The 27,301-nt window shown below is 37.8% G+C and overlaps 1 protein-coding gene and 1 long non-coding RNA gene across 3 annotated transcripts; one reads left to right on the forward strand and one right to left on the reverse strand.

Moving 5' to 3' along the window:
• Nucleotides 1–723: 723 nt before the first annotated feature.
• Nucleotides 724–26,382, reverse strand: LOC144664654 (potassium voltage-gated channel subfamily KQT member 1-like). Of its 2 annotated transcripts, none has more exons than XM_078525827.1 (15): nt 25,840–26,382; nt 22,135–22,237; nt 21,132–21,258; nt 19,275–19,344; nt 18,157–18,253; nt 17,221–17,346; nt 15,994–16,104; nt 14,985–15,080; nt 9,421–9,736; nt 5,541–5,592; nt 5,352–5,427; nt 4,773–4,867; nt 3,711–3,748; nt 3,125–3,183; nt 724–2,685 (listed from the first exon to the last, which is right to left on the reverse strand). In XM_078525827.1, the coding sequence occupies exons 1-15, from the start codon at nt 26,172–26,174 to the stop codon at nt 1,693–1,695; spliced, it is 2,694 nt and encodes an 897-aa protein (XP_078381953.1). In that variant the 5' UTR covers nt 26,175–26,382; the 3' UTR covers nt 724–1,692. The 2 variants fall into 2 exon arrangements, with proteins under 2 accessions (XP_078381953.1, XP_078381954.1); XM_078525828.1 differs by having other exon boundaries at nt 9,613–9,736; nt 25,840–26,380.
• On the forward strand, nt 11,235–13,572 carry LOC144664864 (uncharacterized). The gene is made up of 3 exons (XR_013572874.1): nt 11,235–11,365; nt 11,970–12,020; nt 13,505–13,572. It is a non-coding gene; the product is annotated as an uncharacterized LOC144664864 (long non-coding RNA).
• Nucleotides 26,383–27,301: the final 919 nt, after the last annotated feature.

The raw sequence follows: 27,301 nt of genomic DNA on the forward strand, positions 1-27,301 counted from the left end.
TCTTGTCGACCGGGGTTATGGTTTGTCTTGAATTTGGCATTTATTTGATTTGAACATGTGATCAGCTCAGAGAAGTATATACCTCAAGCTTTTTGTCAAAAGGTAATAATTTAATCTACGATTAAAGTGTTGTTTTGCATTTTATCAGAGATCAGTAGTCACAAAACACTTTATTTATGGGACTGATTTGTTTTAGGATTGTTTGTTTTAAAAAATAAACCATTCCCCCACATTGATAGGAATATATTTAAATATTTTCTGTAAGTTATTTTTCCATTCATGTAACATTCAAAGTTATGCTATCAGGTGCCATTTTTAAGCAAAAAGTGTTCTGCAGAAATAAAAACAATCATTTTAATTTTCACTGGATGAGTAAAAACGATAAAGACAAGCTTCTTTCACTAACTTAATTTGGAGAGAAAGACACATGCTATTTCTATTAAGAGAAATATTTTGTGTTACTTGAACTCTTGAAAGCCAAACTGCATCAGGACGTAGTTTATGTCTCCTTTACATAAAATGGACAGTAGGTGTTAAACTGAATATGAAGTTCTTCTTTTCATTCTTCACTCGTGCATAAATTCGGCAAATTCAACATACACTAGGACCTTCTCCAAATTAAAGTAAACCACAAACCCATCTCTCCTTAGTGTTACACTATTCTCACCCTTCCGCAATCTGGAAACGAAACACTATTTCTTTTTGAAATAGCTGCTTGTTGAATTACATTTGGGCTGAACAGTTTTCAAAGTTAATTTTGTTTGCTTGTAACTAAATTATAACGCCCGGGAAACACATTTGGTAGTAATGAAGCTATGGTTTTGTCATTTAGATCCACAGAAGTAACTTCTTTGCAAACATTTAGGTTTAGGGCGGGTATTTGACAAAACGTATGGAGCCGTGACACAGTCCCTTTAACTCAACTTTAGTGCGGACTCAAGCGATAACATTGAGCTTTCATTTCTGTCCTACAAAACGATCTCAGCCATATAAAGTCGTTTAAGGCGATATTTTGTTAGCGAAAAACAATGCTATCCACATGCAATTTGCGCCAAAAAATCAACACCTAAATGAAGCGTTAAGTATTATTACGATTTACACCACTTATGGAGTCCAGCTTCTGTGAAATCTTTCATCAAGAAGATTTCTTGTGGTGCTTTGAAGTCACTACTATTACTTTGAGTTTTCTTTAGAAGTAAAATTTGTTTGCAAGCAACTTTTCACTTGTTGCGCGTCATAGCAATGCTAGATTTTCAGCGGAATTCATTTTCTTGCAATTTAATAAGAGTAAGACTAGACAAGAGCGGTTTCTTTCCCTACACAAAAATGTGAGTAGATATTGAGAGAAGAAATTGGTTCTTACTCTCTTTAGTTTTTCAACCTTTTTCGCGCCAAAAGCAGGCATTTGAAACGAGTACCACTCATATAATTATTAAGCCCGCGGTTTTCGGCAAAGATGTTGCTAAGTAACAGTTTTAATGTAAGAGCTCCCGTGGGGCTCGTGCAATTTCTTATTGGACAATCAGAAACTCTTCCAGTACCTCTTCCAGAATGGACTGGGCGCCTGAAATTAGCGAAGTAATTCCTCGATAAGAAACGCTGGGAGACGTCATTCATTTAATCTGATCGAGATCACTCCATGATCACCCCCTTATTGTGGCCATTTTTTGGTGTTTTGTTGTCGAACAGACTCTAGACTTCAACGGGATTCGATTTTACCAGCGGGCGACGCTTCGCCGACATCCTTGTCGGCGCAGACCTAACTGATGAATCAAAATGTCCCTCTTGAACGGCATGAGAGGAAGGCTCATCATCAGACTGTCCATGAGCGCCCCTTGGCAAACTGCTCCTTTCTCCACTAATGGAGTCCCTTCGCTCTGGTGTCCCTGTGTACCGTTCTGCAATATTCCACTCGTCCGCCTCTTTTTCTTCACCTGTATCGGAAGGAATATTTGCGTCCGAAGCCTCTTTATCGTCGGGTGACTTTGTTTCTGTTTCTCCTAAATTTAGTAAACTTCGCTTTCGCCGTCGAGACTCTGATGAACCTGTTTCTCGTTTTTCCCACACTGGTTCATCAACTTTTTGCTCATTCGCGGAGCTATCTGCACCCCCCGGACCAGGCTCAGTATCAGACGTGGTAGAGTTCTGTTGAGATATTGGTCCGGGGGGCGTCAATCCGCCTACATTTTCTTTAGAATCACCAAGACTCTCTTCCGTCACGTCGGACAACTGTCTCTTATCCGTGACAAGATTGCGTGACATTAACGGTGCGTTGAGAGCGCCCGTTTCACTCAAGTAAACGCCATCTAAATGGTCCATATTTTGGTGTTGATCGCCACCAGAAACGCTCCCGTGTAATGACTGCGAATGCACAGAACTCAGCGACGTGGGCCTTGAGCCTGAGCTTTGGAACGATTCTGGATCGCTGAGAGTCACGCAAGGAATATCTGGGGACCGCATCACGTGAGTACTAATCCTGTGCGGTTCCGAGCTCGTTTGCGTCCTCATATCTAATGGATCGGAATGGGCGCGTGAAACGGAGGAACGCCTGGAAGACACGCCGTCGCCATTACTACGGAAATGCAAGTCATACGGGTGGCTGCCTCCTGATGGAGAGCCTCGGGTATTCTGAATGTTCTGTAGCATCTGCAGCACCAACTCCAGCTTGGAATCAATTATGGTCACCTGAAAAATTAAAAATCGTGATTGATAAACAGACGTCTCAATGACCGCGGTAAACTCGTTTCCCCGCTCGAGGGAAGCCTTAGACCTAAAAATTCCATACGATAACGTGGCTCTATAGAGATCCGTGCAGCGTCTCTGATTGGACCTCATTGGTACCCTGCGAACAGGCTCCCAAGTGGAGTAGGGTGAAAAATAAATTGGCAAGGGAAGGGAGCCGAGAGGGGCCAGCGAAGCGAGCTGAGGCCAGGCACTAGACGATTTTCACTCGCCGCTTCTTTTTTCGCCCTGCCTTACTTGGGAACAGCATTTAGGGTAGTCGCAAGTGCTGGCAATATTATTTGATTGGATAATAAAACATAGAAGTTTACAAGTGATAATAGTATCCATTTTGTGGACTTTTTTTATGAAGGATATTCTGTCAATTCTTGTGTCAGTTTACCTGATGTTCCACTCGGGTAAGTCGTTTGGTTAGACCTTGCTTTCCCGCGTTTTCATCATCTGAAAAAAAAAAGAATTAACTCAAGGATCCGGCGAATTCTGTTGATTTAAAGTTCAGATACAGGGTAATTGACCAAGCGTGAGGTCACAATGGCGGGATAATGGCCTCGTTCTTTTTTGCGTCTTTATGGACCGAGACAAAATCGAGGTTCGTAAACACGCAGAAAAAGTAAGAGGCCAATATCCCGCCATCTTGACCTTACGCTTGGTCAATAAAGGATTTATTTTATGGCAACAACGGCGGCAACAACAAATTTGCGGGAAAATCGCAGGCAATTCCGAGCGGGTAAGGTAGGCTCATCTTGCCCACTCGAGTAGCCAATCACAATGCAAGGATAACCTTATCTTGCCCGCTCGAGAAAGCCTCTTGACCGGCATATTTTCTGGGATTTCAAAAAGGTTAACTACCGGTGGATTCACGGCGTTTTGAATTTTCACATTGCCGTGAAGTCAACATGAAATTGCAGTTTTTAAAAATTTTAAACAGCAAAAAATCAGTTGAAATTAGCGTAACATCGTTAACCTACCTCCTCCCTCTACCATGTTATTAAAAACTTTGTCCATCCTAAAATAAACAAAAAAAGTATTAATAACATTTCCTCTTGTTATTTCTCTTGGAATTTTCTTCCTCGTTGGAATTCTCACTGTAAGTGTCTTTGATTGGTCAGCAGCCAGTTACGTTTTCCCGCGAACCTGTAGCTGCCAATCAGAGACTCTGCGCACGCTGTACAATTACGTCATCAGTAGGGAAATCTTGGGATCGATTCTCAAAGGTCTTTGGAGTGGGGGTATGGAAATGAATGTACGGCGAGATACGTCTGTTTAATGAGTCTAGCACCATTAGGCTCGTCCCCAGAACTACCTGTCTCCTTAGAAGGCGGGCCCTTTGAACCTTTCCCCGCGCAAAGGCCTTGCCGTCTGAGAGCAACAGTAGACTCAAGGGAAGAAAATGGGTCTAGCAGATCATTCCAGCTCAAATTCAGTCGGGAGCAGGGATGGTTCAGTGGTGAAAGCCCTCGCCTCCCAGTAATCCACTAATTAATGTGCCCTGGGTTGCTCCGAGGGTTTTTCTCCGGGTTCTCTAGTTTTCCTTCTTCCTAATTAAAGGGACTGTGTCACGGCTAAGTTAATTTTATGTTATTATATTTTGCCAAATATTCGCTGTGAAACTAAATGTTTACAGAGAAATTAATTATATGATTCTAAATAACAAAACCACAGCTTCATTGAGCCAAATGTGTCTCTTGGGTGTTATAATTTAAATTTACAAGCAGACAAGATTTACTTTGAAAACTGTTCCGCCGGACCATATTTAAAAAAACACATACCACAATCCATTTCAATCTTCGACACTTTTGACCATCATTCTTTTGCATTTGGTGTGTTATTTAAATATTACTTCACTGATTTAAGGGGTTATTTTATATATTTCAACGAATTTAATGGTCATTTCCTATACCTAACTTTGGCTAAAATCCCTAACATTTTCAAATTCCAATTCGACTTGGATAGAGGACCTGCACGAAAACAAGCAAGAGCTGATGTGGCTTCCTCTGTACACTACATAACATAACTGCATGGTTACTTACTTGGCCTGTAGATTTTTCACTCTCGCTAACATTTCTACATGTCCAGTAGAGTACTGCTCTATCACATCTTTAACATCATAAGGTCTTCTCGCCTCCTACAAACACAATTACGGTACGGTAAGTTTAAGTTCCAGGACCTTTCAGAATGTTTTTTGGATTGTTGGAATGTTTATAAAGAATACAATACGGGGAATTAATGAATCTGCATTTGACAGGCGAGAGGCGCTGTGGCTTAATAGTTAGCGCGCTGGACTCCGGGTTAAGCAGTCCGGCTTCGAGCCTGGCCGGGGTCATTGTGTTGTATTCTTGGGCAAGACACTTAACTCTCATAGCGCCTCACCACACCTAGGTGTATGAATGGGTTTTGGAGTCACAATGCTGGGGGTTACCCTGCGATGGACTAGCATCACATTTAGGGGCGAATAGAAATATTCCTAGCTGTTTAATGCTACAGAATTGGGGATAAGCTCCGGCAAGTATAGGCCACTTGGCTCGAGGCTTCCCTTTTGTTATTGGACAGGTCAACCAAAATCAGTCATGCAACGATATTTGGCAAAAGAGCCCTAAACTTTCTCTTACCTTGAATTTTCTAATTGCTACTCTGAGCTTTAAAATACGAATAAGACGAATGGCCAGCTTTTGAGCATTCGTCAACCTGTGAAATACAAGCAGTGACACAATGAGTACCAAAAAGGATTGTTCTCAAAAACACCACACAACGAAACTAACGTTATTTATTGTTTTCGTTGATAAACAATCATGACTTACGCAATGCAAGGTCTCTCTCCATCTTGTTGTAAAGCTAACAGTGCATTTTCATCTGCAATAAGGCAACAGAAGATATGTTAGTACTATAAACAAAAAAAAAACTTAAAAAAATGTTGTCAACAGTGTCATTTTGTGTAATTAACACAGAAGATATGTTAGTCTATCATACGCAAAAAACAATAAACCCTTCAACACAGTTTTGGTAAACATGAAGTTTAAATTCAATTCATGCACTTAATTCTCTCCCGTTCAGTTTGACCCGAAAAATTCCAAAGTGATGACGTACTCGTCAGAGATCCGTGCTATCTCTGATTGGTTGATGCAACCAACAACCAATCACAGGGACTACACGGATCTATGTAGAGTACGTCGTCAGTACGGAATTTTTGGGATTGAATTTCCGTTGTCGAGCGGGAAAAGAAGTTAGTGCGCATGAAGAAAGTTTTTTTACTCAGGCTCCAGAAATTACTTGTTGTTTTTATCAACAGAATTCCCCTTTACGCTATCTACTGTATAATTTAAATGTATTCAATGAACATTCACTTACAAACTAGCTATTGTGCTTTGTGCAGTGATTGTGCATACACAATAAAGCATGCATGCTTACTTAGCAGTGAGAACTTTTAAGCTACATTTGATAGATTGATTTTTTAATTGCTTTTATGTTTTTTAAGCTTGTTATTTGATTGGTTTACCATTAAAATACAGATTTAAAAAACAATACATTAAGCAAATATTACACTCAAAATAAGCAACGAATGTTGACACAAAATTTAACTCCGTAAGTGAAAGATAAATTAAGGACGTGAAATTGCAGTAAATTTAATGTTGTTAAATTTAATGTTAGCTAAGGTTGATTATTAGGCATTTACTTATATTTATTTATTGACATTAAATTTTAAGGGAAGTGGTCATAACAAGTGTACTCGACAAGGACCCACCTTGTGTAGGGGTAGGGGGGCTATGCAAGACACCACCTGTCTGATTTTTGGCCTCAAAATTACAGTTGAGACTTTCATAATTATTCGGTGTGCATGATGCTTGCATTGCAAGAGAAATGGCACAAGGAGGTTTGAATCTTTTTCTCAGTTTTTACTCCTGATAGAGTGGGGGCTATACAAACAAGACACCATCTTTTAAGGTGGGGAAAGGGCGGTACATGAAGAGACCACCTGTCTTTTTGCAGACTGGTGGGTCCTGTCTGAGTACAATAGTTTTGACCATTTCCCTAATTACTTTCTTTTGTGTATAATCAAGTCAAGTTTAATTTAGAACCTCCGAGTTTAACTGTCACCATCTCTCACTTACCGCCCCAAAGCGAGGCTGAATTAGCTCGTTTTCTTGGGTGCACAATAGAACAGTGAATATTATGGGCTGAGAACATCGTCACAAGTGCATCATGACTAGTACTGCATGAGCCATATTTAGGGCGACCATCTGCTAAAGACACAATTGTCTTATGTATTTACAATTTAGCCGCAAGTTTATAACACTGTACTTCCTCAACTAAGGCTATTTTACCGTATTTTCTTGATTAAACACCCCCAGCGTTTATTTCAAACTTGGCCTGGTGAACCCGGCGTTTACACTCTTAAACTAGAAATCAGTCTTATTTTAAGAACAAATTTCTCAAAACAAATCGCGAATTAAGGACCTTTGTCTTAGCAAATTCTTAAATAAAAAACGGTCACCTTAAATCAAGAACAACCTTCTTAAAATAACAAATTACCTTTATTTAAGCTAAGAAAAAGATTTTGATTTAAAACTTCAGGTTTAAGAGTGTTATTTGACTCCTGCAATTTATTCCAGCCCAGAGTTTATTAAACAAGGCTTTCATACATTATTTTTGACAGACTTACATATTTCCATTACAACTACAGCTTTTTAGCCCTTAAATAAATTCTTGAGGGTGTTATTTCCAACTCTTCCTTGGAAACCCGACATTTATTCGAGACCCGGGGTTTATTGAAGAAAATACGGTATGTCAAAAATCTCATGTTTTTACTTGTCAACTTGTGTAATTAAATTTAGTTGTTGACCTTTTTTTACTTTATGTGGAAATTTTGTGGGGAAGAGAAGAAGGGAAGAGCTTGGTTTATATTTTCAAATTTATGCATCTACAGTAGAGGCACAATAATTAGAGAAAGGAATCTTACTCAAGGAAATACAGTGTTCATTTAATTAAAGTAGTTTTAAAAGTGTTTACAGCAGCCCCAAAGTGTGACCACCTTTATAATTCACATCCGCAACCACCATCAATCAGAAGCCAAGGACAGGTTCTAGTTGACTTTGATTGGATTAAATCGCACTGAAGATGTGAATAAATTAAAAGTGGTCACCTTTTGGGCGCCTTGCTGTAAAAGATTGATGCTTATAAATGTATGTCAGCATCATTAACATCTTTTTGACACAACTTGATCTTAATTTTTTAAAATAGGGAAACGCTCAACCATCGTCATTGGAACTTAGTGGATTATTTGCATTTGCATCACATTTGTTGTTTGCCTTCCAGTCAACAAGAGTTTTGAACGTCACCAGTTTCTTAAGGTTTGAAGAAAGCTATTATCAAGTTTTAGCTTGTTTTTAGTAAGAAATTTTTTTACAAATTATTTAGTGGCAAAGAACCATAAAATACTGACATCTTTTTAGAAGTCAGTAACCTTAAATCAAGCAACACAATGATGATTAATACATGAACAGAAAGTAACAACACATTAAATTCATTCACAGTGACTAATGGTACTAATTATCTGACAGAAAAATTGTAAACAGTATAATCAGCATAAATCATAAACTGACAATCAAATTAATTGGTAATCAAATTTTGAGCCCCGCTCAAAATATTTAACATGAACAATATAATTTTGTCATTGATAACAATTCTTTTTTTTCCCGATCAAATTGCACCTTGTGATTTCCCAGGTTTTAAATGAACTCCGTCGCCTATTATTACCACAATTCAAGGAGCTTACTAGTATAGCCTCCCACACAGTCATTTTTAGGGGCGATCATGTTTCACTTCTCCCCATTCCCAAAAACCCTGTGCAGGAGATGTAGGAACCCACAAACCTGCCTAGATCGTGAAGCCCATCAATATTGATTCAGGTTTGAAGAACAGTTCCTCAAAATGCAGGAACCATTTTAAGTCCAGAAGTGAGGATGGCGAATTGATTGTGAGGATGAGAATGAATGAAAATGTTCCATGAACATGCAAAACCACACACCTCTTCAATTATAATTTGCAAACCATATAATGCACAAACCCAGAAATAGGTTTATTAGGGCATGTAAGGCATGTAAACCTGGGCTTCAACAAGAAATTTTTTTATCTAAAATCTTCCTGACCAGGTGCAAAAAGTTTCTGGCTTTTCTAGGAACTTAACAATTTTTCTCGACTTTTCCCCAGCTTTGCTGAGCCCCGGCCGTTATTGGTGCAATTTCCAACTGAACAATAATAAATGCCAAACTCTTGTGCAAGTTAGTGGTGCTTATACAGTATAACAATAATTTTGTTTTCACTGTTACTCCTTGCAAATACCAAAGATGTGCAAGTGCTATTCACCAGTGGTGCATTGTTACTAACAAAAGAAAAGTAAACAAAACAAAGTGAGATATAATTAACATCAACATGGTAATTGTTAATTGCTGTTGTTACAATCATGTGTTAACTCTTTCAACACAAAGCCTTGGTTGTTTTAAAGATGAATAATGCTCTTTGCTGGATAAATAACTATTCCAATCAGTGGTGTTCAAAAGAGTTAAACATGATTCTATGCTATGTGCTGATGTTAGATTTCTCAAAAACCAATAAATGTAATAGTGAATAATGTCTCCTATGGTGATGATTTTAAAGTTACTAACTTATCGTCAAAAATCTCACCAAAAAATTCATGATCTAATGTGCAGGTGCTAGCGGCCCGTTTTCTGTCAATAATGCCTGTCAAAAGTGAATCTGATCTACTGCTTTGCACAACGTCATACGATCCCCGCCTCACACCCTTCTGCTTCGACCAAATTGAGCGTTTCCTTTTACGCTGTGAATCGGACAGACCGTCATCGTCCTGTGTCGTACCTGTCGTCCCTGTTTTCTCCATCACGGCTTTTAACAAGTGTTGTTGACGATTGTAGTAGATTGACGGCAGCCATGTTGCCACTGACTTGGAGTCAAGATCAGCACAGAAAAGACGCCAGTAAGACTTCAGAAAAGTTGATGCAAAACAAAAGTATAAGGAAGCATTAATATTAAAGTGCCTAAGAAAGAAATACTGTACAATTCTGGTTATAAGCTTCCCCGCTTATAATCGAACCCTCAATTTCTTGAACTGAACCAAGTTTAGCAGTAAATTTTACCCCCAATTTCTCAAATTATGCTGTTCCAGAAAATATCCAAACCCAACCCATGGAAGGTCATTAGAAATTCCGAGGGGTCGCCAAAGCCAAAAACTTTGAAGGAAAGTATGGAGCTTAATTACAGGGTTCAAGACTAACTTTTTTGCTAACTAGCCAACCGGCTAGTGACAGCTTTGATTCCACTAGGCAAAACTTATTTTCTACTAGCCAGAATTTTCAAGTATACCGGTAGCCTGCGTGGCCGGCGTCTGAAGGGGAGGGAGAAGGGAAGTTCGAGCGCGAAGCGCAAACGAGGGAGTACCGGTAGCTTCGGGTTTTTTTTTTTTTTTACCATGGAGGGGGGGGGGGGGGGAATGAAAGGGGACATATTTTAACATTTCAATTATACAAAAAATCTCAAACCATCTAGGCGTGTACACACAACTTCATCAGGTGTTCATCTTTATCGGAAGTTTTTATCGTGTTTTTTTTGTCTGTTTTTTTACCTCCCTCTTTCAGCTTCTAACCGCAGTTATAAACCCTCGGGTATCCATAACATGCCCGTTGTGTCAAATACTAATGATGCTTTTATTACGTTAACAGTTTGCTTGTTAGCGGAGCTCCCAGAGCGTAGCCCCATTCCTTAGAATTTTTGGTAAGCCATCAAGCCGAAAAAAATTGGTTATGACGTCAGCGTACGAGCGAACGTCCGTACAGACTCTCGGGGAGGGGGAGGGGAGTGCCAATGCAATCCTGACCAGAGGGGAGACAATGCATGCCATCCTCTTGTGATGTCAACGGCTGTCCAACGACTTACATTTTGTTATTGGGAATCAATGTTATGGTGAATTGACAGCTGTCAAAACAAGCTTTCTGCTGACCAGTATCACATGACCATATCGCGGGCTCAGATATAGAACACATCGAGGTCGAATGTTTTTTTGAAGTTGACCGCTGACCAAGTGACTTTTCACCATTGAATCGCGGGCGCAAGTACTTTTCTGTGGTCATTTGCTCTTCCTCTTGAATTACATGAAGCGGAAAGTGAAATTGGGGAAGTGCGCTCGTTGCTGTCGGCTCGGCTAAATGAAATTTATAAGCTTATCAAGCTTATTTTGAACTTGTGGCGAACAGAATTTCACAAAGGAACTTGTGGGTTGTGGCCATTCTGGTTTATACCTAAACTTTCGTGAAACGGCAAGGTTAACAGCAGAATTTTTAATATGGTTCAGAGTCAAAAGGCAGGAAACAAACTCACAATATGCCGATTTACCAAGCGTACGAATGAGTTCACGATCACCGAGAGTCTCCGCAATTGAAAAGCACACGACAGTTTATTACAGATAAATTATTTCTGGACGTATTCCTCCTTTATCCCGGGATAGCAGCCAAAGAAAAACAGATTGTGACCGATCGAAATGGACGTAAATCTTCCAAGCTACTTGTCGAGTTTAAAGCAAAGACGGTCAAAGACAAAATCCCTTTACGAAACCAAGGTAAGCTAAGCTTATGTATTTTTGATGTTCCTTTTTTAACAGATTAGAAAAGTTTCTGTTATTTAGATTAACAAGCATTCAATGTAATAGCACTCAGTCGTTCGTGTAACCGGTATGTCAGCAGAACAAGGGCATACAACCTTATTGAAATTCGTTTTGTCAACACGAGTTGTATTCAAAGCAGATAGCATCTACTGCGATAAATTTGTTTATCCTGTAATTAAATCACCGAAGTAGGAGGAACACAGCACTTTAAAACGTTGGAAAGAGCAAATTTCCAGTTACACTACAAGATCAAAATTTACATGTGCATTTGCAAATTTGTGTTTTTGACCCTGAAATAAAAAAAAAAAGTTTAAAAAGGGCCTGTCTGCAATGAGGAGAATATCATTTAAGCAAATTTAAAATACATGTACATTTAAATGTACATCAAGGTTTATGAGGTTAATTGAGTGACAGGTATTTTAATGGAGGTTGTAAGAGGCAGTTTGAGTTTATCATTAATTTTATATATTAAGCAAATCTGTTGCATTTCTAAAACTTGCTATATTAGGATTTCCATACCTTTTATGGGTTTTTGATATGGTGTACATTTTGTTTTTAGTGAGGGAAAACAGGAATTCAAGGGGTGCAGTTAATGTCTGTGATGATGAAGGTAAGCATTAGAAATTAGTGTCAGTTTATATATACCTTTATTTCTCTAAATGCTCTGTGACAGAGTTTAGTTTTTGTGAATCTACATTAGTGCATGAAACTTGTTTTTTAAGTGTAAAATTTTGGGGTTTAAGAAATGATAGGTGTTTCAACTGCTTGGTAAGTTTATGTTTCCTTAAAATCGTGGTTCTATTGAGGAATTTAATATACACAATTTACATGTAACAGCACATGTAAATATACATACAAAATGTAATGTTTTCATTGTTCAAGAAAAGAGGGGATGGGGGAGGGATAGGAGGGCAAAAAACCCAACAATTTACTGGAATACTTGTAATTATTTTGTGGGAGAAGTGCAAATTGACCTGTTCAAATTCCGCTTGTTAATAGCTAACCTTAATATCTACATGTAAGCTCAAACCCTAACTTGACATAAATTGTCTTGTTGTGGTACTAGGCGAATATAGAAATAGAATTTTAACTCAGCTGAAATTTCACATGAAAACAAAGAGTTAGTAAACTTCTAGAGCTGCTAAGGCCAGAAAAGCCAGTTGGGCTTGTTGATGAGCCAGCGTAGTGTTTTCTTAGCTACATCGCTAAGAAAGGGGAGAATATGTAAGCTTTCGTGCAATTAATCACAGTGCTTTCAACAGCACCTGTCAGAGAGCAATATAAGAGTCTTAAGACACCTCATTTAATAGGGAAATCATGAATTTTAGCCAGTGATTCACCCCAAAACACCCACTAAAGCTCATTCATGTGGCAGGTCTTATTGATAGCACTATTTATGCTTTCAGTAGGTCAAAGGATTTTTTTGGTTCTGAACATACCGTAAATGATCTAGTAAACGCCCACTCTCAAATAAATGCCTTGTATCTAATAAACGCCTCCCCTGAAGTGTAAAGTTTGTATTGGACGCCCCCCTCTTATGAACGCCCCGTGTCTAGTAAACGCCCCCCTCCAAGAATCATCTAAAAAACCAAGGAAATGCTCCATAGAGTAAAATCACGCAATATAGTTAGTTTCTTGCTTGACTCGGACATCGAAGAGGCCAACAACGCCAACATGGTTGACCCCGATGACGATGAAAACATCCATATCGAACTATGAACGACATCTCTAGGCTTTGCATTAGCGCAGATTAGATTAGTCTCCTACACACCAACTCTGTTTTGTATCTTACTCCGCGAGTAATCTATGCATCCTATTTGTTTTGTTGACGTTGTTACAGTTAAAGTGAAATAAACACCTCTCTCTTGTTAACGCCTTATATCTATTTAATGCCTCCCCTATGACCCCTAAAATTTAATAGACGCCCCGGGCGTTTATTAGATCATGGCCCAGGCAAAAATTGGAAAAATATCTCTCTTTTTTATGAATCTGCAGAGTGTTCTGAACAATTTAAGCTAATTTAAAATTATAAACATTCGTTTGATGCCATTGAATGATCATCAACAAATCTTATGTCTTTTTTGCCTTTTTCAGGGTCAACACGAGTAGCAGAATTTCCACAGAGTTGCAGACACAGAAAGAGATAAATGAACAATCAGATTATTATATTTATAATTATATTCTTCATTGCATGTACAAATAACACTTATGTACATGTACTGTGTGTAGAATACAATTTATTTATAAGGACAGGTGTAATTTTAAAGTTAATGAAATAAAGCCAGATAAGGTACAATCATGTACATAAATAATCATCCTGCTACCTAAACATTTAATTCCCAGTGCCCACACTACAAAGAACAGTAATTATGATAATGAGATACACATTTCATCAATCTCTTAATGCATGGTAAAATGGCATGGTAAACTTTTTGCCAAGCAATCTATACCTGAGTTTAGAACTAACAAACAGTATTTATGCCTCTCCAGAATTTTTGCTAAGTTTACATGTAATAAGGCAAAGGGCAAAGGGCAAAGGGACTCATATAAAGGAAAAAGGTGCAGAATGACAGAATGTCAATATTTTGCTTGCCACTACCTTTTACTCCAGTTTGCTAGCAGAAAGCTGTTATTTTTGGTGTTAGGCAATAATAAGACTGTCATCGTCACCATTCCATCGTATAGGCCCCCTATTTAGGGGGGGGGGGGTGGGTCAAGCAACATGCAAAACTTACCAGTTGTATGCTATGTGCAGCTGTAACATACCAGTTATCATGAGGGTATGGATATTTTCAAGAGCAAACCTTTCTTTGTTCTTGGTTAACTTTGAGAGTTGCGAGTATATCTTTAGAAGGTTATGCATAGACTACTAATGATATTGTTGATTGATCAATTTTTTAACTCTTATTTGGTGTTGTTGTTCATGATGAAAAGGGATACATATCATCATCCTCTCTTGATATCATATATAAAGAAAATAACATGAATATAAAAATCAGTCTAAAAAATTATAAAGGGGAAATAACTGGGGAGCTCCGCTTTTAGGCTTGCCTAAATCTATATATTAGTTCTATTTTCTCAGAGACGATTTTTATAATAACCGGTAATGAAGTTTTTTTGCACTGTCTAATAAAATTATTATGCCTGAAATTTTCACTAGCCATTTTGGCTAGTGAAAGTCCAAAACCTACTAGCCAAAACTGCATTTCTACTAGCCTTTGGCTAGTTGGCTACTGTTAGTCTCGAGCCCTGAATTAACTGGAATTTCCTGTGGGGTGGGGGATTCAAACCAAAAAACCTTCTGTCGAAGGGGTATGGCATATTTTCTGGAACAAAACATTTCTTAATTTCTCTCCTATGAATGTTCCAGAAAAAAGGGTTCAGTTGTATTCCTTTTTCAGGGTCAACACAGGAAGGGAAATCACCAAAAATGCTTAATAATCATTTGGTGACGGCAGATGATTTGTGTCACCGTTGATATAAAGAAGGAAAAAGTTATGTGTGTTATACTTACAACTTGCAAATGTGGTTCCTTATAGAACAAATAATTAAGACAAGATGCCCTTCTTGTTACCTGGAGGAGAACTGCCGCAGGCCTTCTTCTCCTGTGGAAGTGTTTCTGGCGTTGCTGTTGTGTCACTTTTAAAGCAAATCCTGATCCTAAAATACCCTAAAATGAAGAAAATAAAACAAAGCATTTTAAAAGAGTTGTGCCTGCTAAATGAAATTTCAGATAATTAAAAACACAATCATCATCATCATCATTATCATTAGCAGTTCAATAACTTTTTCAAAATTAATTTCAAATTGTGACAAGTAAATACCGGTAAGTATATTAATTATATACCGTAAAATTCGGGTTATAAGCCCCCCCCCGGTTATAGGCCCAACAACCTGGAAACAAAAAAATACATCCGGTTATAAGCCCCCCCGAATATAAGCCCCCCTCTACCGGATGACAGAACTGAACAGGGCTAAATGTTGCTTTTTTGTGCGTTTTTAACTTAAAATCGTATTTCGATCAACACTCCCGAGGCTCATTTGAAACATTTTTTCCTTCCGCTTATAAGCCCTCCCGAATATAAGCCCCTCCGCTTATGAGCCCATCCAGAAACCCTTACGAAGTTGTATAAGCCCAGGGCTTATAACCGAAATTCTACGGTATTCTAACTAGTATTTTATCATTGCAACTTGCCTAGGACAGCAATGTATAAGTGCTGATATAAAAGTTTACATCATCATCATCATCAACAACATCCTCGTCATCACTCATCATTATCATCATTAAATTGTTATTTTATTATAGTTATCATCACAGAGTGCAAAGAAATTGTATTTTCCAGCCTGCCCTTCGCCGGGCAAGCTGCAGCCAGGACAAACTAGCCTGAAAGTCATTTTTACTAGCTCAAAAAAAATTCCTTCTAAGCATGATTAATTTTCTTCAAAAATTTAAGCTGAAAACTTTCACTTGCCAGTTGGGCTAGTGAAGGACAAAATCCACTAGCCAGACTGCAAAATTCACGTGAGCACAACAGGCCACAATGTTATTTCTACAAGTGGGTGTCTAAAAAGAAAACACTTACTGCAGGAAGGGCGAAAAATGAGATTCCACAAAGAGCGAACAAAGCGGCACAACACTTGCCGTACCACGTCACTGGCACAGTGTCTCCATAACCAACTGTTGTAAGAGTGACCTGCAATGCAACCAAATAACATAATTATTACTGGTACATGTTGATGTAGCTCTTCATAAGCCTTGTGACCCACAATTGCCAGCATGTAACTCTGGTTTCTGAAACATCTAAGAGTGCTATTACATACTTCCCCTGGTTGGATGCTACAATCTTGGACACAACTGTTAAAACACTTGGCAAATTTCCACTAATTTAAGTACCACAGTTCGGTTTGAACCACAAACCCCAAGAAACAACATCTAGTAAGGGGGTGAGGGGATAAAATATTTACCTGCTTGCAAGTCAGGAAATTTGTGAAAAAATTTGTGAAATCCATGTGTTTCAACTAGTTTTGTCCAAGATTGTATTCCACTGCTTGGGTGTAACACCATGCACCGATTTTTTGTTTTTGTGTATAGTCTAGGAAGAGCTTAGGTCTATATTTTAGTATGTGTAGACAAGGAAGGAAAGAAGGGAGGTAGGAGGAGAGGAAGGGGGGAGAGAGGTGGAGGAGGGAAGGGGATGGAAACCTAGTAGTACAGGGGGCAGGAATTCTACAGGAGGTAGCAGAAGAAAGGGTGGGAACTGGGATCTCACGGTAGAAGCAACTGGGCAAAATAGGGAAGCACTCCCAGGGGGGAAAGTGATAGGGATGCTCGTCGTCTTGCTTAGGGGTGTAAATTTCGGATTTTTGGTCCTGCTTAGGGTGTTCCGGCAAAATGCCAATATTTTATGGCAATAATGATCGCGTTAAGGGTTACACAGGGAGAAATATACAAATATAAATTTTATTCTTAGTTTTTTGGTATCTTTTAGGGGTCAACAAAATGTTGAGCCACACCTGGATTGGTCTCTTTTAGGGGTTCTTTTTAAAATTTCCGAAGAGCATCCCCGTTTGTTAAAAATAGGAGTCCCCCCCTCCCCCGGGGGAAGCAATGTGAGGTGGCAACCACTAAGGAAGTGGAGGGAAGTGGGAGTGAAAGGTGCAGGAGGTGGTGCAGATCACCCCCCCCCCCCTCCCCAAACTTGCCCCACAGAGATGGAAGAAGGGATGGAAGTAAGATGGAAAGAAAACAAGGAAGCAGGTAGGGGAGGGAGGCAGGAAGGAAGAAACTGCACTGTATGGCAAGTACTTACAATTCCCCACCAAAAGGAGCTTGGCCAGCTTTCCAAATCAGCATTTGAGTCTTTTTCAACCATATAAAGTACAAAAGATGCAAATATTAAACTGATAAAACCAAGGTAAAATGTTGTGAGAAGTTCCTGAAAAGAGATCAAAAAGAAAAATTAAAAGAGTTAATCATGTCAAATATTAATAAAATTTATAACTAATTACTTACCAGTACTTAAAATTAATTAAATTAATTAATTGATTATTTAATTAATGCAGCTATCACAATATTTGTGTGACAGAGTCAAGCTGGCACTTATTCCCCCGACAAAAGAAGCTGTTGGTATATTAGCCAGCTAAATGAACATCAGGCTCAAATAAACTGCAGAAGTCAAATAAAGGCCAGGTCTACCAGGCTAAGTTTGAAATAAACGTCCTTTAATCAAGAAAATACGGTACATTCGCTTCACTGATAATAAAATGAATTACAGTCAAAACAGCTCAAGCGTTCCTATCAAGGGTGAAGTAATGAATTTGTTAATGGAAATTTGATTTCATTCTTTGCTTCAAAATTCCATTCTTAAAAAATTTGAATATTTCAATGTTCAAACAGCCACTCAATTCAAAACTCAAATGTTGTTTGGATTTGACAAGCACGTGGGAATTTGGCCAAAATTTGTATACTTTCGGCTGCAACTAGGCAACCATCGAGTGTCACACATGGGGTTTTCTTATCACTTTGTTCTTTACTTGACGCTTTTTTTTTCAATGCGGCCTATGAATTTAATCAACATTTGAGTTTAGATTAGACTCCCCGTTTGAACATTGAAACATCCAATCAAAAAATGGAATATTGAAGCAAAGAATGAAAACAAATTTCCATTACTGAATTCATTAATTCACTCTTGATAGCTAGATACACTTGATGAGCTGTTTTGACTGTATGTTCTTTCATTTCACACCTGACGATGAACATAGATCACAGAACCAAGAAGTCTCCATGTTTCACCCTGTCTGTCAAATCTCAGAACTCGAAGTAGAGGAAGAAATCTTAATAACCTGAAGGAGAAAAAAAAAATGAATTCAATCTTAAAGTTTAATAAACAGCACGCAATGCATGCAGAAGCAATGACGTTCCCAGGGGGTGTCTTAAATACTTAACAAGAAATTTGTCAAAAATTAATGTATGATAATAAAAGTAGATGACAACTTTTGAATTGAATGATTTTTCAACAAACGCTGCATTATCTTAGCTTGTAGCGTGATATCTGGTATATTAGCCTGATATATGATACATGATACTTTTCGATTGACCAAGGTCTAAACCCTAAACAGGTCTCATTGTTGTTTACACAGGCCAATTGCAGAAATGTCTGTTTACTGCAGCTGAATATCACAGAACTTGTCAAATAATTATAATATTTTTGTATTAGTCCTTTCTAACTTCCCAGGAGTATTTTGCTTTGTGTTCTTCGCGGTGATTTCTTGTTGTGCTATACTCAAGATCTCTGTTCACGTCTCTAGTTCCCAGTGTTCTTCGGGTTGGGGTAACCGTAAAAAGGTCCAAAGGAATTGCCCGGCATTTAGCGATAGTCATCGCTTAAAAATGGTTTGGAATTTCAATCCAAGAAGCTGTTTTTGACAGTCAAGTTTCTCTTCATGAATGAAGACGATTTAAACACTTAATGCATGAAGAAATTGTATGTTGTGGCTGTTTATTTTCTTGGAAAATTTAGCCTGAGAAGGCCGGGTAGTGACATGTGTCTCAGGCTAGAAGATTTTAAAAGCAAAAGCAACAGAACTGAACAGATGTCAAACCCTACACTATCATTCTTATTATTCCACACAGGTATGTAAGGGCCAGTTCACATGGTTCAACTATCTCACATGTGACAAGCTTACGACAGGCCCACAACATGGCTTAGGACCATTTACATGCATGCATGTCTGTCATAAGGGTGTGATAGGTTGATAAAATGATGAAATTGGTGTTGTAGTCATGAAGTAAGTGTGTTGCATACGTAATTATAAGCAAAATCAAACTGTCTAATTAGCCCCTTCAAGGGTAGTCTTTAATTACCTAATCGGAGATGTGGAAACATTACTGGCCAAGGACACGGCAACAATTGAAGAAACTATAACTATCATATCTGCGAATAGAAAACAAACAGTATCAAAAGAGACATTTACGTCAATGTCACTGTTTTCATCTTTTATTTAGAAAACACTTTGCACTACATGTGTAGCTAGTGAGATAGGTATGCTTAAAGCTGTATTTCTACATAAATCTATTACTCTATGAAACACAAAACTGGCATGAGATGCTGATGGAAATGATCATGCAAGCAAAGGGAATTTAATCCATTTTGAAATTTTTATTGTAACAAATGAGTGATATCACAGAAAGAGAATGCCAAATTCAGTTACAGTATATTGCCATATTAATTTTTTACAAACAAAACTTGTCAAAAACTGCTACAACAAGGTCAAGTCCATGGTTAGTCTTGCCATTCAAAGGCCTGTAAGTTTAACATTTTCATTTTTCAAATGAAAAATCTCATTGAAAATTTGATGTATTTCTCTTATATTTTCCACAAATTATTTAATACTCAGTTGCTTTAATTAAAATAAAATGTTTTATGTTTACAGTTTGCCATAGTATTAAAAAATTCATTTTCAATAGGATTATACTAATGAGGAGATCAAAGAAATGCCGACAAAGACAAAGATCACCCAACAAGATATAACCCAATAAAAAAAACTCACTAAATAACACTCATTTGTATTGAAAAGAGTTTATCAGAATCACACTGTATATTCATGTAAAATTGATATAGCCACCAAATTCACACCTGTCAAGAATACAATTAATTAGTTTTAGTGCCAAAATATTATCATTTAGCACTTTCATGAAACAAAAAATTAAATGAAAGAGATGGCCTATCTCTGGGTATAAAGGACGTCAATTGTACAGAAGTTTTCCAAACATGTGGTTTTCCAGATCAGCAATTTAACCAGGATTGTCAGATAAATGACTTGTACACTTAATACATATTAATTAGTATATGCTGTGGTTTTAAGATTGTTTTTAGTTAAAAAAAATCTTTTAAATTAGTTTTCTTTTTATCTTCCTTTGTCTCATCATCATTATCATAATCTGAAACAACGAAAATGAAAATCAAACCGGTTTGATAAATTTGAAGCCAAAAACAGTTTTTAACCACAGCCAAAATTGTTATTTTGTAGCAGTAAAAACAAACCAAAGAATTGAGGTAATATGTTTCCATGAAACAAGTAGACCATCAATACTTCTTGTCAAAATCTGCTTATTACATTTTTTTATAGTAAAAGGGGCCTATTACATGTACATGGCGAATTTCAGCCCAGGCTGGAATTTTGTTGCGATTACATGGCAAATGTCTGCCCGAGTTGAACACTTTTAAAACTGAAAATGATCGTGGTGGCCATTTTCTTCCTTTTAAAACCATCACTGTGCATCCCTAAGCTCACGTTTTCACGTTTTTACAATTTTATTTCTCCGTTTACTTCGTAGTTTTTGTTTCGATTGAGAAGATATATCAAACACTCGAGACAGTGTTTCATCGGCTATCCAAACACCTCGAATTTCGTCAAAAATACTCCGCTGTGCGTCGTAATTTCAACCCTCTTCTCCGTGTTTGGATATCCCGATGAAACACTGCCTCTCGTGTTTGATATATTACTTCTCGAAGCAAAGCTGAAATCTCAGCCAGGTTAACTGGGCTCAGATTTCATCCCGGGCTGAAAGTCGCCATGTAATCGGCTCCTTAAAGATAAGCTTGAAACAAACTACTAGGTGATAATTTATCTTCTTTTATTAAACAGTAAAATAACTTACTTTCTTATTTTAAACACAGGAACAGTAAAACAACAACAACAAAAAACGAACACACTGTACCTATTATAGAATAGAGTTGTACTGCAAAGCGTAATCTTCCTTTTATTCCTACATAAGCACTGCGGCAGCCTGCTGACCACAGTCGAACAATGTATTCTATTACAAATATAACTATTAAAATAATCTCCTGCAAAAGGAAAAAGATGAAAAAAGTTAGAGCCTTATTTAATTAAAATTATTCAAAATTCAATTTAAAAATTGCAGAAGTTCAAGCCCTGGAAGTAACATTAATTTTGGAACTCAGAAGAAAGGGGTCTCAACCATTCAAATGAATGGAATTATTTTCGCAGAGAAAACATTTATGTTCTAATAAGTAGAGAACAACAGATACTCTGATGTAGGAAGGATACGACCAGCTGTTTATTGGAGACGAGCAATGAAAGACTTACATTCAAGCAATAACAAGAAAAAAATTACATGAATACCAGAGCATTAAAGAAGCTATTCTGCAATATGAAAACGAAATTGGCAAAATGAGCACAAAAAACTGGTTGTGTTGAGTGACTAGCGTGCGAGACGACAAAGGTTAAATACCATAGTGTCATAGAAGTCCCTAGTGGAAGCTGAGGCATAATGCAAAGACTGAACATAAACACATTCATCATGTATCATGGTTAGAACATATAATTATGTAGAATTAAGGTTTTATTTCTTTTCTAATTTTTGTTTTTCAAAATGTATACAGTAGAATCCCAATTTCTTGAACCTCTAGGGGAAACAAAACTTGCTTCGAGAAATTGGGGGTAAAATTGAATAGAAGTACTATACAAGGGAAATAAAAATTGGTTTGAGAAATAAGAAGCTTTGAGAAACTGTGAGTTTGAGAAATTGGGGTTCTACTGTACAAATTTATTAATTTATACGTATTTGAATTCACTTTTTAAGTAACTTTTTAAGGGCATATAATTTTCAGACTGAAGCCTTCTGGCTTATCTATAGCAATCATTAATTACAACATTAGACGTTTAAGTTTTTGTTAAAAAAAAAAAGGAATTACACTCACCACTGCTAATATTGGTGTTTGTAAAATTTCTTCATAATTTCTATCTTCTGTATGTACTGTGCTCAACACAGTTAATACTAAACTTGCAATCACTAGGAAAAATCTACAAATAAAAAGAATCAAAGAAATCAGTAAGATAATAGTTCTTTCACTTACATAAGGTGTTATGGCCTAATGGTTATTCCATTGGACTTTGGATCAAGAGGTCAAAGTTCAACATCTGCCTGGCATTGTCGTGTTGTGTTCTTTTCATGACACTTTTTCCACAGTGCCTCTCTCCACCCCACTGTGGCATAATGTTTAGTGCACTAGACTCCAGAACGAGTGATCAGGTTTTGAGCCCGGGTGGGTGTTTCTCTCCACCAGTTGTTTAAATGGGTGCTAGCGAATTAATACTGGGGGTAACCCTGTCATGGACTAGCATCCCATCCAGGGGGGATAAACAGAAATACTCCTAGTCTACTGAAACCAGGATAAGCTCCAGCCTGACGGGCCACTATGCCTAACTGCAGCCTTTACCTTTTACCTTCAAATGACCTCTCTCCACCCACCCCAACCCCACCCCCAACAAACTATCAAATGAAGGTAGCCTCACAAAATGCTGTGATGCATAATGGACTAGCATCCCGCCTGTCGTAGTAGCAATACTCCAGTTGCTTAATGCTATGCAACAGCACTGGCCACTTTGTCTGCGGTACAATTAACCTTTTTTGCTTTTTCGGTATGGTGGAGGGGAACAGGGGGCTCCCAGCCCCCTGCCTCCTGTACCTTTAACTCTTGCTTCGTGTACCTTTTACTCCCGCCTCCCACCCCTTCCCGTAGCAGTTGATGTTCTCTCCTCTTTATTCCATATTTATTGCGAAGTTAAACAAAAAATGCTGCGAATTACTTGTTTTCTTCCAGTTTCCGCCACCTTCGAAATCTCACTTCCCACCCCCCCCCCCCCTTTTCTCCCGGACTTCCGCCCCCTGCCCTCCACTGTAGGCATCTTTCAAGAATTTAAGATATAACAAGTCAGCAGCACAATAATTGTAGACTTCCTTGCCAGATCTAAAACTGAACTAAACTGTCAAATAAATTTAATATTATGATGAAAATCATGTCTTAAAATTCATTTTCATTTAATATTCCCTGAACTGTTGGATACACATTCAATTGATTCCTTGAACTACAGCCAAGACCATGGTTCTGTTCTGTTGCTGTAATCACAGACTTAACTCTTGCTAGAAACTTAACAATTTAAAATCCATTGTTTGATAGTTAATCAAGTCAACCATGGTCTTCTCCAATGGTCAAAAAGTGAGGTGTGACATATATTTTTTTAAAAATTATAAATTAAAGCTCATTTGGCAAACACTCTTGAAAAGTTGAGGGCTGGCAAGCAAAGCAGAAAAACAACTTGTAATATGATAGATGTATCAGGTTACAAAAATGTCACAAATATACATTTTTCATAAACCTGATGATTGTAGAGACGGACAAATCTCATTTTCAAAAGTTGACTCAGACATTTTAAATATATTGTCCTCTTAAAAAGACTTAGTGGTGGGTCAAATATCAATTTTGTTAGAGCTCTAATCACCCGCCATTAACACCTTTTGAGATTTTGTCTTTTGTGTGAAAGAACACTAGGGGGTCCATGATGGGTAACCATGGCAATGTCAATATGACCAACGCATATTTTGGATGTCACAAATATAACAAAACAACCAATATGGATGTGATAAATGAATGACTGACCATGAAATAACAGAAATCAATGCATGCTTGGTATATCTTCTTATAATAATATAATTATTTATAAATGCCTCCAAAGAATTGTTTTCTAGAATGTCCTTTATATTTTAACACTGCTAATAGTGAGGATTTGGCCCATTAGTGAGATGACCTGAACTGATGAACTTGGCACAGTATAAAAAGATTTTCATTCTTTTGCTTTCCAAGTTTGTTTATCAACTTTAACCTTGTTTAAGTTTTCGAAGAAAACAGGTAGTATCAAGAAAAACAAAGATTTCCAAAGCTGTTTGGTAAATAACGTTGTCAGGGTTCAGTACCTTTGTTACAAATGGTTAAGAACACTCAGACACCTGTTATCTCTACATTTCATAAAAAACTGAAAAAATAATTTCTCTTCTGAAAAAACAAAGATTCACATTAGTACAAATGTTTCCATCGATTTTTTTCATGCCAGAAATCATTCATTGCTGTTGCTGACGTTAATCTACTCAAACTACGTATCAACAGTCTTTTGTATTTCATCTTATTTAATTCCTAGTTGCCAAACACACACAGCAAGGGTCACATGCCAAAACGTTTGAGCAATCCAATTTTCAGATCTGTTAAAAGAAAAGCACTATTTCAAATTGCGCAAAACATTTTTTTATACAAAATCGCAAATAAAAGTTCTTGATAATTTCATTTTTGCCTTAAAAACATTCATTCTCTACAAAAAAGCTGCAAATGTTTGTCACAAATCTATGCAACAGTGAACATTATTTTTGTTACCAGAAGAAACTCCTGATGTAATGATTGACAGATAGTAGAGCACGTAATTTAATATATTTATGTCAACTTGGCAAAAATTATAAAGGCCTGTGATCACAAAGATATTGGTTCCAGTGAAATATGCATACTTATATAGGCACGAGTTGATTGAAAATAAAACACTGCAAATTGAAATTCTGTACATTTATCATACCCTACTTATACAGAAACAGCAAATAAGGTAATGTTACCTCCAAATGATTGATGATGAAACAGGAAAAAATATTTTTTTTACAGTATGTACTAGAAAATAACCCACAGCAAGCGATGATCAAGGATTAACTTGGTGTTTATGTCAAAAAAACTGTCTAAGTGATCCAAGAATTAATCCCTAGAGTGGAAAATAAACAAAGTTCTCGGCAAAATTCCCGATGGTCTATCAAAACTAATCACTCCCACTCAAAAACAAACTCGAATAACCTAGCAAGGGAGATGATAATAATAATTACCTTGCAAGAGAAACAAAAGTTGGTTAAAGTTTTGCTTTTACAAAAACGTTTAATAGCATTTCACACGCAGGCTGCCAATTAGTGAAAATAAATATTAAAAATAGTTGCTGTGTCTTTTTAATCTCGAGACTTCGTCCGGTAATTTAATTTTGCGATTCACAGAACTTTGATTCTCACGCAATGCTTATTATTGAGAAATAAAAGCTAAGAGTGAAAAGAAGTGAATAGTGCCAAGTGATCTAATTACTGTTTAATTCCAGGATTGATTGAAAAACATTATCGCGATAAAACGCACCGAAATTTTTGACACAAGGCACGTACAAATTGCAATAAGAGAAATTAACCACGCTCTTTCAAAACGTATTATGCAAGATTTATATTGTGTGTTTACTGTAAAAATTCGACACGGTGAAACCCGAAAAAAATCAAAACAAGGAAATATTACATTACAGAACCCTGGGGAAAACTCGATCGCGCTAAAATGAAAACAGAACCGTGCAAACGAATTATTTATAACCTTCGTGAATAGGATCGTAGCCACTAATTCCCTCAGTGATAACAACCGAAAAAGTGCTAAATCCCACAGTCAGTTGTCGCGATGAAACGGCCTAATAAAACGCAACAGCTTATCATTTTCTCCCTTTCCTATAATAAAATATTAATACGCTAGAGACTAGCTACGATCAACAAGAAAACTATACACGATACTTACAAAAGAGCATGGTACACGGTTTCAAAGAAACCTCTTGGCATCTCCAAAAATCGAAAACAGTAGTTTTGTATTTTTCGATATTCGTCTGATCGCAATCCCCAAGTCTTTCCAAGTCTATATTCCCCTCGTTTATCATCTTTAGTCTTGTGTCCATTCTGAATTGTGAATTCTTCACTCTTCTTCGAGTCTTGATCCGGTTGCAAGCCAACTCTTCTCAACGGAACAGTTTCGCCGTCACAAGAATTACTTGTTGAAAGTTTTTCAGTAAACGAACCTCCGACGCCAAGCAAGTCTATGCTTTCGCGTCTTAAGTCCGCCGTTATGGGCCTAGCCATGATTCAACAGAAATCACAAAACGTCCACACATGAGAAGAAACCAAACGACAACCTTCTAACAAAAACATCATCTAAAGATACTCAAACAAACTGCGGCAAGCGTCTTGAGTGATGGAATGGAAGGAGTCACGTGGTATATGAGAGAACCAAGATTTTGATTGGCTCCTCGCCACGGCGGGAAATGTGTTGTGTTTACATCCGCTGGGCTTTGTACTTTTCATGTACATTTGACCCGATTCTCTTATATGTTTTTTTCCAGCCACTAAAATTGTGGTTTCTGTAACTTATTGTCTTATTTTTTAATATTCTACACACTTCGACAGCCTGAATAGCCCGCGCGCGCAAAAACTGGCAACTGTCCAAAAAATTTTGAACACATTCTTGGTCGAAATTTACAGTGTCACTCAGACAACACTCAGCCGTCCAGTTGAGAGTATTGGGGTGAATGATTTTTCCTTTGAGGGTATTGTCATCCGGAGTACTGTCTTTCTTTTCACGTCTGCAAATGGTGACATCTTAGCGAGTGAAGTGCGGATTATCGAAGGAAAACAGAGGCGGTGGAGCGTTTTGGAACGAGGGCTCAGCTAAGACTGATCCAAAAATATTTGGCAGATTTTCATATTTGGGGTAACCTTTTTGTTTTCTGATTACCGAAGATTCTCAGATTATTGTGCGAGAGCCACAACCTCGTTCCTAGGGCTTTTCCCTGAGAACGAGGTTGCGAGAGCCATACGAACGTTTACGATCATTTTCGAAGTTTTCCGAAGAGAAACCAACTTTCCCGAAGACTTCTAAGGAAGTTTCGAAGATGTTTGAACTCACTCACGGGACAGAATATCTTGACAAACCAATTTTACGCTGCGCTCGCTGTATGTTCGGCACCAAAACGTGGGGGGAGCTGGGCCCCCCAAATTTTCGTTTGGAGTGGCTACAGCACCCCTGCCCTCCCTGCTTCACTGTCTAAGAGGGAGTGAAAGGGTTAGGGCTGAAAATTCACGAAGTTGATACTAGCCGGTAATCGATAACAGATTGGGTGTTTTTTCCCCATTCTCTGCATAGGATACCCTGCAATCAGGGTATCCTTTTCGGGTTCAACAACAAAAAAAAAAGCGCCGTCATACTGAGC

Source organism: Oculina patagonica, chromosome 9 (assembly GCF_052425735.1).
Source record: "Oculina patagonica isolate OP01 chromosome 9, crgOcupat, whole genome shotgun sequence".
Taxonomy (NCBI): domain Eukaryota; kingdom Metazoa; phylum Cnidaria; class Anthozoa; order Scleractinia; family Oculinidae; genus Oculina; species Oculina patagonica.